Genomic DNA, 16229 nt, shown 5'->3' on the forward strand with positions numbered 1-16229 from the left:
GAGCTTGGAAATGTAGATTAGACTTTATTTGTTACTGCATTTATTTATTTGATTGGGCTGCTCATTTTGGCTAAGAGGTGAAGTGTCAAACCTTCTTTTGAATCATCATTTTACTAAGTATTGAGGAGTGTAATAACAGTTAGTCTAGGTCTAGTACTTAATCCATTCTATTTGTCTAAACCAATGTGGTACAAAGAGGTAATTGACTAAAAAAAGGAAGATCTTTGCTAATCTGTGTCATGACCACTTATAGTAGGCCTTTTTAAAAAAAATAAAAAAATTAAGCTATGTGTGGTCTGTGCTACTTGTTTTGATGTTGTCTTGCTTGTCCTCTCCTAATTGTCTTCTCCTAACTTGTCTAAATTTGATAAAGCCCATCATTTGATAGACAATCACTTAGTATGTTTTGAATCTGTAAGTAACTTGGAATTAAGGCGAGGTCTTAATTCACCTTGCTTGGCTTTTGTGTGATCACTTAGCTAAAGGAAATACTAGAGGTTAAGAAAACAGGCAGCTTGTGCCATGTCTGTTTTACTGTTTCTTCTTGCCTTTTCCTTTGTGTCCTCCCATTTAGTCTGTACTTATAATACGATCACGTTTTAATTAAAAAGTTTTGATTAAGTTTGAAGATATAAGAATCAGTCCTAGATGTTTGCTTTGCCACTTAATTCCCAAAAGAGTTGTTCTTTGAGCTTGTGTTTGGTTTACAGATTCTCTTGTAATGTCTGTATTTTATTGAACCTATATGTGAATCGATTTTTAATCTACGAAACAGATTTCTTCAACTTTCCTTTCTTATAAAATTTCAATAAAGATAGATAAGTTTCAGTGTCCTAGGCTTCACATAGACTATGATCTTTTTTTTCTTTCCCTGAAAACCTGCAAATCCTGTGGAGTGGGACTTGGCTTGTGTTTGTTCTGTGTCATGGAAACCTTATATTCTTCCTTTCACTGTCACGACCCAACCCCGTGGGCCGCGACTGGTGCCCTACTTAGGCACCCCAAACAAACTCACGACCCGATCATCGAATTCAAACTCAATCAAACTCAGCATACGCTATCCGAACTAGAAATGAGAAACAGACGTCAGACACAAACATTTATCGAACATTTATCTTAAGCGGTCGCCCGTTCAGATTAGTCAAATCAAAATTAGAAAGGTGGCGGAATATACGTCGCCCAAATGCACACACACACATCAGAAAGGGGCGGAATGTACATCGCCCAAATGCACACACACACACATACAAACTCAGAGGCCGATTTGGCCATAGTAGCGTACGGGCCGCTTAAGATCGCAAAACAGACTCACATACAAACACACCGGACCCACGACCCACAAATGTGACTACAGGCCTCTAAACAAAACAGAACATAGGAACATATGACGGGACAGGGCCCCGCCATACCCACACATCCACAAATGTACCGAACACACACATACAACAGAAGGTATGTACCAAAAGTAGGCTCCGGCTCAAGGGGAGCTCTCCAACACAGCAGAATGAGTAGCCTAAACTGGAGGACCACCCAAACGATCTTCTGTACCTGCGGGCATGAAACACAGCCCCCGAAGAACCGGGGGTCAGTACGGGAGAAGTACTGAGTATGTAAAGCAGAAGGTACAGGATTCGTAAACACAACTGGAGTTAGAAGAAACAAACACGAATGTCAACGCAGCAAAGCAAACCTGTGCGGAAGGCAAATGTACAAATGCAAATCAAATCATGTATAGGGTTTAGGAACGTGGTCACCCCCGACGCTGGTGCCACAACACATCATAACTCCAGAAGTTTTCAAATCTCCGTACAGTCTCCAGACACATCATATCACACACACATCACATCATCAGAACATATCAAATGCCATATCACATCATAACTCCATAAACGGTAACCGGCCCTATGGCGAGGCCTCGGAAACCGTAACACATCATAACTCCCGAATATGTTATGGCGCGCACGATCACAAAGTCGGCCCGGGTACCGACGAACGAAATCATAGCAGACAGCACGAACAGAGTAGTGCAGAAACCATATGCATATCAAAAATAATTTACCGGACTCAACATATAGTTTACATATAGGTATATACCGAAGCCAGAAGGCTCGGAGTAGGAATCGGATTAAGCAAAATTTGCGGGTAAAAGGTACGAAGTTCCAAACTGCCAAATCTTTAGAGAAAACTGTTTATAGGTCATTTTTTCGAAAATCTCACATCATTCAAAGTACAAAACGTTCACTAATGGCATAGGGAGTTTCAAACGCAGCATTGAGTCATAAACAAACGATCACTGATCATAACGGACGCAATCGAACCAAACAAACCGAATAAGGGGAGCCTCGGGGCTCGCGGGCCCACCTCGAGTCAAATTGAGGCGGCGGACGCAAATCACAGACTTTAGGCTCCCTAGAGCCATCTACGTAAGTTTCGGAGGGTTTCGGACACAACAGCAAAAATTATGACGATTCGAATATTCTTTGGACCAAATGCAACAAAAGGGTTCAATTGCGCTGGATGAATAGTACCCAAACTTGAACCTAAATTTCCAAGAGCAGAGCTACCCCCGAGATTCCGATCTTAACCTAGTATGACTAGGACATGCCAAAAGAATAATAGGTAGGCTTTACATACCTGGTTGGCGCCTTACGCTCGTCAAATCGCGATTCCCGTTTCGTCCGAAAACTGCAAATGGTCACTTTTTACCAGTTACTATTCATGAGAGTTAGCATTTTCATCTTTGGGGCTATACTTGGCTACCGAAATTTCGGCAGCATTTCCCCTATAAATCTAACATCCCCGAGACTTGGCTCGGCTCAAAATACAACAACAACAACAATCCCAAAAATCATTACACAATACAAACCACAATCAACCACACTAACTTCAAAATTGCACCTTATTACATAAGTTGGTAATTCTATATTCAAACTTCAAAATTCTAAATCTATTTCCACACTAGTCTATTCATTCACTCATTCACAGTTATTCAAACACACCACCAACAATTTCCAAACCACATACAAACTTCCCCAAAGTTCATTACTTTCCATATTTCATTCAAAACACCAAAGGTTACGACGAACATTCTAACTTGCGTCGTTTCATTCCGAATTCATTATCATCAACCATAAATCATATTTAAAGTCCTTAATATCATAAATATACTATGATATACACAAATATACCAAAGGTATACACTTTCCGATAACGTCCGAAATCATTTTCTAACACCAAATTAATTCTCCAAACATTCATTTACGTTATAAAGGCCATGACGACACAACTAACAACCTTAAACGAAATCAATTCACACTTGTTTTCCCATCTAAGGCACACGGCCAAACACACCCTTTTTCACACACACACGCCATGCACAAACACGACCCCATCCCATAATCTTCATGCTAATCCAATTACTAACACATACATATCCATTTCATAACATTAAAACATAAAAATCTTACCTTGTTCTTAAGATTCCGATTAGCCGCAAACGTCTCCCTTTCGTCAAACTAATTGTACCACAACGAAGAGCACCTCGAGCTCATCAATCATTCCAAAAGAAACTAGGTGTTTGGATTAGAAACAAAGCCAAGAATTATTTTTTTTCTTTTTCACTTGCTCGGCCGAGAGCTATTTTAGCTCAAAGTTGAAGTGTGATATTTTTATTGATAATTCACAAGGATCATTGATATATATCCACTATGGAGAGTCATGTGCATAGCACATGACATTAAAAATGGGTTGGGCCATTCACTATGGCCGGCCACCTCAATATTTTAGGCCTAAATTCATATCAAATTTTTCTTGGCCCAATTCATTAAAAGTCCCGTTTTGTAATTCCCAAAACTAATTTCCGAAATTCCAAATTTACCCTCGGCCTTCCCCGAGGTCTTAACATTAATGATTCCATAACCAACATAGTCATATTCACCAAAATCAACAATATTTCCTTATAACACACAAATCTTAATTATTTGCCGAATTCCACTTATACAAAACACGGGACATAACATTCTCCCCCCCTTAAGAACATTCGTCCTCGAATGTTGAATCGACCTTATGGGGCGCCATGCTACTTCGGGAGGGTCCTCTTCATGGTTGCCTTTCGTGGATTTTCCGACACGGCTTCTTTACCAACTTTAGGGGGCAAATTTTTCACATCACCGATTCAAATGCCTTCATCATTCCTTTTCTCATACCCTACGTAATCACCGCACCTTACGCTATATTCTTGTAATGGACGAACGCTCCCCAGACATCATAGTCAATATCATTTTCTTGTCACACTCCTGAGTTTCCTTACCACATCGTCGTAACCTCACTTTACTTCATATCAGACACTTCATGCCAAACAGATTCAGAACTAAAGCCGGACGCGGATAAGCATATTGGACGGATTCATAATCGGAGGCAGACATACTCAACTATGGCGGACGGATTCATAGTCAACATCAAAGGTACGGAAGTATATCAGACAGACTGAAATGTGTCAAACAAATCTGGGATCGGAGTTAGACGTACAAAGGCGTATCGGACGAATTCGTAAGCAGAATCAAACACACGAAGATACACCAGACAGATTCATGATCGAGGTCAGACGTACGGAATCGTATCGAACAGATTCGAAATCATAATCAAATGTACAGAATTGTCTCATTCGGAGTCGTGATCAGACAAACCGAAGTGTATCAAACACACGCGCGGTCAAAATCAAACGCACCGAAGCATATCAGACGGATTTATATCCAGAGTTAGACATACAGAGGTGTGCCAGACAGAAACGGATTCAGAATCAAACGCACAAAAGGTTCATCGGACGGGAACATAGTCAAACTCAGAAATGCAGAGGCGCACTAGGCAGAGCCTCATCGGGATCGGAAGTGCAGAAGCACCATAGATAGATTGTCGATTTAGGATCAAATCATTCATATTAAGGCTCCAATAGTTCATGGGAATTTCCCTTTACTTGCAAATTTATTCACCAAGTTATCACACAAATTACCTTGCGTCTCGCATATCGATTCTTTCAAAGATTCTATTTATTCACACTGCTTACCTTCCATCTGTCACAACACTAGTTGCCGGGGCTCGGCTCTTAACCCACATGGCACCGAATGAAAATCATACACACACATACACATACACGTACACATACACACACTAATTCAGACCTTACTGGCAAACATCTCTGGCTATTATTCAAGTTCGTTCAATTTCCCAAGCGGTGTTATACCCTTTTTCTTTTTGCCCGTTTAGTCCGCCTCGTTCCGCGCGACTCCAGAAAGGGCGCTAATTATTCCACACACATTCTATTTACCTTTTGGTTACCCCAAATTTCCATTTATTTTAATCATACTCTCATTCATGAAAAACTTTGCATCACTTCCCAGGGGGTCACCCATCCCAGAATTGCTCTGGCTTGAGCACGCTTAACCCCGAAACTTTCACGCATTTTGACGCGTTAGGGCTGATATAATCTCGTCAATTGCCCCGCACGACCTTTGTCACGAAATTTTAGGCCAAACGAGGTCTTAGCAAATTTTTCGGAAATTTTTTCGTAGCGGGTCCCACTCTGACCCAAAGAGGTCGTTTGCTTTTCTAGCGGTGTGGTTTATCGTTCTAGCCTTCCAAATTCCATATATTTTCCCTCCCACATGTACAGATAACTGCCTCGGATATTTTCATTAATTCGGATTCTTACCCTACTTTTACTAACACACAAAAAGAGAATATCGCATAATACTGAGGTACAGACCTATCATTGTGCATATTCATTCAGAAAAAGGTTAGTAATATACCTGGGTCTGCATCTGGGGGTGCCTCTGGGTCCCGCCGACCAGTCAAAGCATAGATGCGGTTCGAGGGACCGCTAGAATCTGAACCCCCGCCACGGCCTCTACCGCGGCCCGCCGGTGCTGGCATACCTCGCCCCGTGGAGCGCGGGGCCGAAGGGGTAGATGACGAACCAGCAACGGACCTCATCGGCGGTGCTGCGCTACCGGAACCGCCTGCCCACGAACAAACCCGCATGATATGGCCCTGGCGGCCGCAAGCAAAACAGGCCCCTGTGACCCTGAAGCACTCACCTGGGTGCGATCTTCCACAATACGAACACGGGGGCATAGGTGGCCTAGTCTGACTGGGACCCCTGCTCGCCTGAGGACCTGGGGCTCTGGAACTCTGGTCTGCCCTGGACGGTCCTGCGCCATCAAATCTCTTACTAACAGACTGAGTGTCCCGGCCGGATGGAGGAAAGTACCCACTGGACTGATATTGAGGCTGCCCGCCCCGAGAATCTCCAGAATACCCCGCTGATCTGGCCCTCTTGGGCCGTCTCCCATCATACTCTCTGCTGGGCCGATCTGCTCGGTGCCGGTTCTCCATCCCTTGGGCGTAGGCCTGTAGACGGGCAATGTCCATATCTGTCTGTAATGACACCGCCATACAGCCGTCAATCAGGTAACGATCCAACCCCATAACATAACTATGCATCCGATCTGTCATATCTGCCACCACGGCAGGGGCATACCGGGCCAGGGAATCAAACTCCAAATTATATTCACGAACGCTTCGACCCCTCTACTGCAGATGCAAAAACCGATCAGCTCGCTCCCGTCGTAACTCTGGGGGCAGAAAGTGGCGGGTGAAAGCAGTCACAAACTGATCCCACATAGCTGGAGGAGCACCCTCACCCCGGGATAGCTCCCAAGTCTCATACCAACGCGCGGCAACATCCCGAAGTCTATGCGAAGCTAGCTCAACCGACTCGGTCTCTGAAGCCCTGACCAAGTCTAATGCACGCCGCATCCCCCGAATGAAGTCATGGGGGTCCTCGTCGGGCTTAGACCCGAAAAACTCTGGAGGGCCACATAATAAGAACTCCCGAACTCTCAGGCTGTCCCGCCTGTCCTCATCATCATCGTCCCTCCGCCCGCGTCTGCGAGCCTGTCCCGCTACTATCGTGGTCAACAACTGTACAGCCTCCCTTAGGGTCCTATCCTCCGCCCCTGGCTGAGGAGCTGGAGCCTCAGGAGCGGGTACACGGACCTCTGGAACTGCTGAAGGTCCTGCTCCAGGCTGTACTAATGGGGGTGTAGCAGACCCCTCAGAATGAGGTGCAACCTCAGGCAAATCATAGACACGAGCCCGAGTAGCTCGTTGTGCCTGACTGGTCTCTCCCACCTTCGCCTTGCCCTTCTGGGCCGCCATCGCCTTCTTCGGAGGCATCACTGCAAACACAACAACGGGTCAGATCAGAATGACCCTAATAGCACAGCTCTATCGCACGATCTAAGATTCCAAAGAAAGTAACATCCTAAATGCCCTGTAGCCTCCTGTTTATAGATGTGGTGCACAACACATCGATAAACAAGACTCTACTAGACACGGCCTGTAGACATTCCGAGGACAAACCGCTCTGATACCACTTTTGTCACGACCCAACCCCGTGGGCCGCGACTGGTGCCCTACTTAGGCACCCCAAACAAACTCACGACCCGATCATCGAATTCAAACTCAATCAAACTCAGCATACGCTATCCGAACTAGAAATGAGAAACAGACGTCAGACACAAACATTTATCGAACATTTATCTTAAACGGTCGCCCGTTCAGATTAGTCAAATCAAAATTAGAAAGGTGGCGGAATATACGTCGCCCAAATGCACACACACACATCAGAAAGGGGCGGAATGTACATCGCCCAAATGCACACACACACATACAAACTCAGAGGCCGATTTGGCCATAGTAGCGTACGGGCCGCTTAAGATCGCAAAACAGACTCACATACAAACACACCGGACCCACGACCCACAAATGTGACTACAGGCCTCTAAACAAAACAGAACATAGGAACATATGACGGGACAGGGCCCCGCCGTACCCACACATCCACAAATGTACCGAACACACACATACAACAGAAGGTATGTACCAAAAGTAGGCTCCGGATCAAGGGGAGCTCTCCAACACAGCAGAATGAGTAGCCTAAACTGGAGGACCACCCAAACGATCTTCTGTACCTGCGGGCATGAAACACAGCCCCCGAAGAACCGGGGGTCAGTACGGGAGAAGTACTGAGTATGTAAAGCAGAAGGTACAGGATTCGTAAACACAACTGGAGTTAGAAGAAACAAACACGAATGTCAACGCAGCAAAGCAAACCTGTGCGGAAGGCAAATGTACAAATGCAAATCAAATCATGTATAGGGTTTAGGAACGTGGTCACCCCCGACGCTGGTGCCACAACACATCATAACTCCAGAAGTTTTCAAATCTCCGTACAGTCTCCAGACACATCATATCACACACACATCACATCATCAGAACATATCAAATGCCATATCACATCATAACTCCATAAACGGTAACCGGCCCTATGGCGAGGCCTCGGAAACCGTAACACATCATAACTCCCGAATATGTTATGGCGCGCACGATCACAAAGTCGGCCCGGGTACCGACGAACGAAATCATAGCAGACAGCACGAACAGAGTAGTGCAGAAACCATATGCATATCAAAAATAATTTACCGGACTCAACATATAGTTTACATATAGGTATATACCGAAGCCAGAAGGCTCGGAGTAGGAATCGGATTAAGCAAAATTTGCGGGTAAAAGGTACGAAGTTCCAAACTGCCAAATCTTTAGAGAAAACTGTTTATAGGTCATTTTTCCGAAAATCTCACATCATTCAAAGTACAAAACGTTCACTAATGGCATAGGGAGTTTCAAACGCAGCATTGAGTCATAAACAAACGATCACTGATCATAACGGACGCAATCGAACCAAACAAACCGAATAAGGGGAGCCTCGGGGCTCGCGGGCCCACCTCGAGTCAAATTGAGGCGGCGGACGCAAATCACAGAATTTAGGCTCCCTAGAGCCATCTACGTAAGTTTCGGAGGGTTTCGGACACAACAGCAAAAATTATGACGATTCGAATATTCTTTGGACCAAATGCAACAAAAGGGTTCAATTGCGCTGGATGAATAGTACCCAAACTTGAACCTAAATTTCCAAGAGCAGAGCTACCCCCGAGATTCCGATCTTAACCTAGTATGACTAGGACATGCCAAAAGAATAATAGGTAGGCTTTACATACCTGGTTGGCGCCTTACGCTCGTCAAATCGCGATTCCCGTTTCGTCCGAAAACTGCAAATGGTCACTTTTTACCAGTTACTATTCATGAGAGTTAGCATTTTCATCTTTGGGGCTATACTTGGCTACCGAAATTTCGGCAGCATTTCCCCTATAAATCTAACATCCCCGAGACTTGGCTCGGCTCAAAATACAACAACAACAACAATCCCAAACATCATTACACAATACAAACCACAATCAACCACACTACCTTCAAAATTGCACCTTATTACATAAGTTGGTAATTCTATATTCAAACTTCAAAATTCTAAATCTATTTCCACACTAGTCTATTCATTCACTCATTCACAGTTATTCAAACACACCACCAACAATTTCCAAACCACATACAAACTTCCCCAAAGTTCATTACTTTCCATATTTCATTCAAAACACCAAAAGTTACGACGAACATTCTAACTTGCGTCGTTTCATTCCGAATTCATTATCATCAACCATAAATCATATTTAAAGTCCTTAATATCATAAATATACTATGATATACACAAATATACCAAAGGTATACACTTTCCGATAACGTCCGAAATCATTTTCTAACACCAAATTAATTCTCCAAACATTCATTTACGTTATAAAGGCCATGACGACACAACTAACAACCTTAAACGAAATCAATTCACACTTGTTTTCCCATCTAAGGCACACGGCCAAACACACCGTTTTTCACACACACACGCCATGCACAAACACGACCCCATCCCATAATCTTCATGCTAATCCAATTACTAACACATACATATCCATTTTATAACATTAAAACATAAAAATCTTACCTTGTTCTTAAGATTCCGATTCGCCGCAAACGTCGCCCTTTCGTCAAACTAATTGTACCACAACGAAGAGCACCTCGAGCTCATCAATCATTCCAAAAGAAACTAGGTGTTTGGATTAGAAACAAAGCCAAGAATTTTTTTTTTCTTTTTCACTTGCTCGGCCGAGAGCTATTTTAGCTCAAAGTTGAAGTGTGATATTTTTCTTGATAATTCACAAGGATCATTGATATATATCCACTATGGAGAGTCATGTGCATAGCAAATGACATTAAAAATGGGTTGGGCCATTCACTATGGCCGGCCACCTCAATATTTTGGGCCTAAATTCATATCAAATTTTTCTTGGCCCAATTCATTAAAAGTCCCGTTTTGTAATTCCCAAAACTAATTTCCGAAATTCCAAATTTACCCTCGGCCTTCCCCGAGGTCTTAACATTAATGATTCCATAACCAACATAGTCATATTCACCAAAATCAACAATATTTCCTTATAACACACAAATCTTAATTATTTGCCGAATTCCACTTATACAAAACACGGGACATAACATTCACACTTATGTGACTTTACAGTTTTGAGGAACTAGCTAATTGAACTGAGGTTTCTTGCTATTTTGTCTTGACTGGAACTTGGTGAAGTCCCATGGATATATTTGTGTGTGCACCTTAGACTTGGAAACCATTTGGCCTCAGAAAATTATGTAGTTGTCTCTATCTTAGCTCTAATGCAACTCTGTCCTTTGACTTGTGCTTTCTCCTGCTTTACTTGTTCTCGTTCTAAAATTTCTCCTGTGTTACGTGGATTCATACTTTCAAACTGGGCACCATTTTTATTTTGATTCCTTTTGTCTTTAAAAGCTTTTTTCAAACTGTCTTGTGGACTCCATGTTTACTTGGTATTGCAATTTGTGTTGTTTTTTCCTTCAAAACCTAGAAATTAGGTTGTCTAGGATTAAGGTCCCAAAAGCTATTTTTCTTGATGATGTGCTAAAGCTTATTTGGATCCTCACTTTATCTTTTACTTGGCATATCCTTGCCTTACCTCTAAGCCATATTAGTTATATGTTAATTTAGCTTTTCCTAAACTTTCCCCCAACCTGCACTTTGTGAACCTGTATATATGTGTTGACTGGTGACACATTGGGGATCTTTTTTGTACCATGGTTGAGAGTATAATGTCAGATAGTCTCCTCTTAGAATAAGGGCTGTCTAAATAGCCAAGTGAAGTTTTTTTTTTTTTTTGACCATTACCTTTGTGTTTTTCATATTTGTACTCACCCTTATTTTAAGATTATCCTGGAATTTGTAAACTACCATTTGCTCTTTGAGTTTAAAATTGAGATGACTTGTATCTGGAGGTTGGGCCTTAATTGGGAATGTTGGTACTGGATGTTTGCAGTTCAGGCCAGTGTTTTGCAATTTGGGCCTGGCCCAAGAGTATAAGTTATTACTGTATGTGTATTGAAAGGCTACTTCTCTTACTTAGTAAACTGTATTCCTTGTAAATTTTGAGTTACTTAAATTGATAGTTCCCTTTCTCTTTTAGCAGTAGCTATTTCATCATCATCACTATGTACATATTTGTAATTGTTCTTTTTAGTCGCCTACTTTTTCTGTGTAATAGGCTGCCACGGTTATATTTCAAAGACAGGTTTGGTAATTCGGGGTTAGTCCTAGTCCCCCAGGTGTTAGCCATGCATGGGCTTCTCAGAAACCCCTTGGAACTTGTATGATATCAGGAATATCGAATTAGGACCCAATCCCCAAGCCATATCAAATCTCGAAATTAAACCAATATGCTAGTCTAGTTCACAAAGGGGCAAGTATATACTTTTGTGGGACTTGTATCATTATGTGTTTGTATATATATATATATGTGTGCGCTTAATTATCATAGTTATAAGGATAGTTAAATATAAACTAACCGTTTTTCCCTTTTTCCTTTTCTTCCTCTACTTGCATGACCACTCGGGTCCAAACCAGCCCCTGTTGGGCCAAGGGTCCAATAGGACTTCTCATTCGCATTAAGATCGAGTCTATGGTGAAAAATGATAGCGAGGCCCATAGAAGGCCCAACCATGGGTGAAAATGACCACTAAGGGCTTGGTACGCCCCTAGTTTAAATTTATTCTCATATATGTATGGTTATATCTGTATGTATTTGTAACTGTATGCAACTTATATTATAGTTGACCTAATGGCTTAGACGTCCTAGGATAATAATTTTCAAAACCTCGGCCACCCTTACGTTTTCTTAAAAGTGGTTAATACAAACCATCATCTTTTTTATTTTAACAAAAGATTGAATTTAATCAAACTTGGCATTATAGGCAAACAATAGGCAAACTGGAGTCATAAATTGAAAAGGCTTTGAATAAAAGATGAATGAAGTACTATCAGAAAGACCCTCCACCATTTTCAGAAATAAAGGATAAGTGCTGATCACCATTTTTCTCCTTAAAATTTCAAATTGGGTCCAACGCCCATGAGTTATTTTACCAACCAATTTATACTTTGTTTACATATAAAGTTTCTCAGAAAAAGGGACAAAAAAAAAAAAAAAACAGTTTCCACAAATTGGCTTTCCAAAAAACTGCCCTAAACAAAATGGGTATTCTCTCTTAATAAAAGGACTATCAATTATGTTTTCAATAATATACCCCCTCACCCCTTTTAAATAAGATTTTTGAGCCTAAAATGGCCAAAAGGGAGTATATTCAGCCTAGATATATTGCCCCTCTTAAATAATAAATGACTTTAATCCTCGTAATACAAAAAGTTCCGATTAAAGGCTGGACGTATCAAGACGGATTAACCTGAGACGGAGTATGAGTATAAGCATGAATCATAACCACTTCTCCTTTTTTTTTATATATATAAAACCCCAAAATATGTATTCCTTATGTGAAGGAAGACTATTTATACAGAGATATTATAAAATCCAAACTACGATACCCTATATATAAAGGGGATATGTTCAAATTTCTTTCAAAAAGTGATATGCAATTTACAAAAATGATAGTTTCTTTGCGAGAATAGACACAAATAGACAGTTTAGGAAAATACTAATACTTTGGAATTCGAAGGTCAACTGTAGGTACAAATCCTTAATACTGGGGTGCCTAACACCTTTCTCAGGGGATCAACAGAACCCTTACGTAGAACTCTATATTACAAAGGTTTTTTCAGGGTATTTGAATAAACCCTTCAAAATTGGTTTTTCCTAATTTCCTAAAAATTAGGTGGTGACTCTTTTTAAAAAACAAAGTTTGAAAGAGCACCAACGAGTTTGTAGTTGCCTTTTATGCCCTAAACCCGCGTAAAAAGCGAACCGTTACAACGAAGAGGGTTGGTCCTTCTGATACTCACCTCCACACTTTGTTAGTAACAATTTATACAGTTTATAAATACTTACGCATTTAAGATAAGAAAGTCCATTTTTCAATCAAGTTATAAAGCTTGGTTCTTTACCACTATTCATATAAGAGTCGCACAAGACAACATGATCAAGTATGTATCTATGAAATGCAAATGAAATATCAATATGCAACAGTATACACGCGCTCCTACAGTAATTTCACGTGACCCATGGGGGACTTATGAGGTCCATATACTAACTCGAAATGCTAGATCCTCCAGATAACATCGGGTACAAGCTAATAGGCTATCATGTCAGCATCACTCCAACTATGTACCATATCCAATCATGCCTCTATGGACCAATCCTAGTGACGCATCAATAATTTCCAATTATATCATGAATGCATGAGATGGATATGCCTACACCATGCAATTGCATAATATCTATTCAATTCCAAATATAGTTCCTTTTTCATGATTTAGACGATTGTGGAGTGATGAATGCATAATGTATCAATAGTCACAAGTATGAAACAAAAATGGCTATCATAAGCCCAAATAATCCACAACCATACAAGACCAGTGGAATTAACACTACCAACCAATGCTGGTAGGCTTAACATTCATCACTTCACACGATTAATCTCCATTTCATTAATTACCCATACATAACATCAGTACCCGCACAAGTGCTCGTCACCTCACGAGTACGGGACCCCTAATTCTCCATTACCCCTTTTAGTTAAATTAGCCAACACAAACACTTCATAAAGAGTTTAGTAAGTCTCAACTTGCCTTAATTCCGAAGAGTCAATCCATGGCCTTGCCCTTCCTTTGAGCTTCTGAACGACCCCAATCTATTCAAATATGGTATCTATGTAGGAATACGAACCTGTAGATGCCCATATTGCTTATTAATATTTCGGGTCCAAAAGGTCAACCCAAAATATAATCTCGAGCCTCGAAGGTCAAAATTGTAATTTTTACCTAAATTCACCTTACACAAACCTAAATAATAAGAATCCCGAAAATTGTTGAAATCTAATCACAATTGGACCTTCAATTTGAAAATTTACACTAAATCCATTTCTATGAAAACTCTTAATTCTAGGTTCAAAGCATGGAAGAAATCACTAAATAATGGATGGAAACGTGAGAAAATGCTTAGATAAGGGTTAGAATCTTACCCCCAAATCGAATCTTGAAGAATGCTTGAAATCTCCCAATTTCGAGCTCTCTAGGTCCCAAAATTGATTTAGAAAGAATGAGGTTCGAAATAGGATTTTAAGTTCTGCGCATGTTAATTTTACCCATTGCGATCGCGAGGCCCACCTACTGCTATTGCGAAAGCACAATGTCGAACCAGCCCAAATCCCTTTCTATGTGATTCGACCCCACGCAATCGCGGTCCCGCCATCGTGATCGCAATGCAAGAAACCACATTTTTTAGTTTCTCTCATTTTTCGATCCAACACTTGAAACTCATCAGGAACCCCGCGGGCACAAACCAAATATGAAATAAACATGCTACAAACATGCTCGCGCACTCAGAATTTCCAAAAGAGTTCATCTTAACTCAATGTTGTCCAAGGTCAACTCCAGAACCGCAAATTAGCTAATTTCTCAACCAACAACTCAAATCACATCTGAACGCCTCAAGATCTGAACCAACAGTCCGACTAAGTCGTAAATCACATTTAGGACCTAAAGAAATTGATGAAACTTTGAAAATGACATATTTACCACTGATGTTGACTTTGGTCAAACATCTTCATTTCCTTAACTTTGAAACTTCCATTTTTCAAAAATTTAATCCAAAACTCGCTCAATTGCCTCGAGAACCACGCCAACCATATCCTCAAGTCATAAATACCAAGATGAAACTACAGAAAAGAAATTTTGAGGAAAATAGGGCAAAAAGCTCAAAATTACTAAAGTCATTACAGTGCCCCAAGGTGTTTTATACATGCTTCGACCTAGAGGAAGTCTCGAATGAGTACTGAGGGTAGGTCTCTTAGATTAACCCTTTAAGGAATAATCTATAGTTCATTATGATATATATATATATATATATATATATATATATATATATATATATATATATGCGTGTGTGTGTGTAAAAGGGAGGGCCTATCCATTTCTTCAAAATTCGGACCGAGTCCAGCCCAAATAGGCATGACCCGACCCAAGTCTCTTTTCAAATAAAGGGGTAATACCCCCTTTAACATTTTATTTCATGCCAAACTGTTATATCCCGTGTTTTCACACGTTTGGAAAAATTTGATAAATATTGGAATTTTGAGATATGAGGTCAAATTTGATGTTTTGTTGAACATAGGAGTTATGCATGAAAGAATAGAATCATGAAAGTTTGGGACAAGGCCAAGGGTAATTTTGGAATTTTGGAAATTAGTTTCGGGAATTACAAAATGTGATCCATAAGTTATTGGGCTCAAAAAAATTTAAGTGAATTGGAGCCCAATCCATTGAAGTGGCCGGCCATAGTAGGCCTTGGCCCAAGCCCAAATTAATGTGGTCATGTGCTAGGCATGTGACAATTAATTATAAGAAGACCAAGTCTTCATATTCATCCATTAGAGCAAGAACAAACAAAGCAAAAAAAATAAGAAAGAGAAGAGAGGGTTTCGGGTGAGGTGGAGAAAAATACCCCTAAAAAATCTTGTCCCAAAAATTCAAATCTTGTTGATTTCCTACTCATTCAAGGTCCCTTTGCATCTTGGTGTAGTTGGTTTGGAGTGGGGAGCTTTGGATTCCTCAAGGTGATCACATCTCCAAGTGAAGGAACTTGAAGAAAAGGTAAGAATTTCTACCTTTTATTTGTGTTATGAAGTCTTGATTGTGTTGTAGTTTATGGAAATGTGTTGATTGTATGAAGAAATAGAAGTTTGCAAAGTGGGTA

At 40.9% G+C, this 16229-nt stretch overlaps 1 protein-coding gene and 1 long non-coding RNA gene across 2 annotated transcripts; both read right to left on the reverse strand.

Moving 5' to 3' along the window:
- Positions 1 to 1123: 1123 nt before the first annotated feature.
- LOC132623774 (uncharacterized) lies at positions 1124 to 7215 on the reverse strand. Its single transcript, XM_060338581.1, has 2 exons — positions 5805 to 7215; positions 1124 to 1548 (listed from the first exon to the last, which is right to left on the reverse strand). Exon 1 carries the CDS (start codon positions 7213 to 7215, stop codon positions 6586 to 6588), a length of 630 nt encoding a protein of 209 aa, XP_060194564.1. The 3' UTR covers positions 1124 to 1548; positions 5805 to 6585.
- Positions 7216 to 7688: 473 nt separating this feature from the next.
- On the reverse strand, positions 7689 to 14613 carry LOC132621187 (uncharacterized). Its single transcript, XR_009575447.1, has 3 exons — positions 14497 to 14613; positions 9117 to 9167; positions 7689 to 8030 (listed from the first exon to the last, which is right to left on the reverse strand). It is a non-coding gene; the product is annotated as an uncharacterized LOC132621187 (long non-coding RNA).
- Between the last annotated feature and the right edge of the window lie 1616 nt (positions 14614 to 16229).

The sequence above is a fragment of the Lycium barbarum genome, chromosome 12 (genome assembly GCF_019175385.1).
Source record: "Lycium barbarum isolate Lr01 chromosome 12, ASM1917538v2, whole genome shotgun sequence".
In the NCBI taxonomy this organism is placed as follows: domain Eukaryota; kingdom Viridiplantae; phylum Streptophyta; class Magnoliopsida; order Solanales; family Solanaceae; genus Lycium; species Lycium barbarum.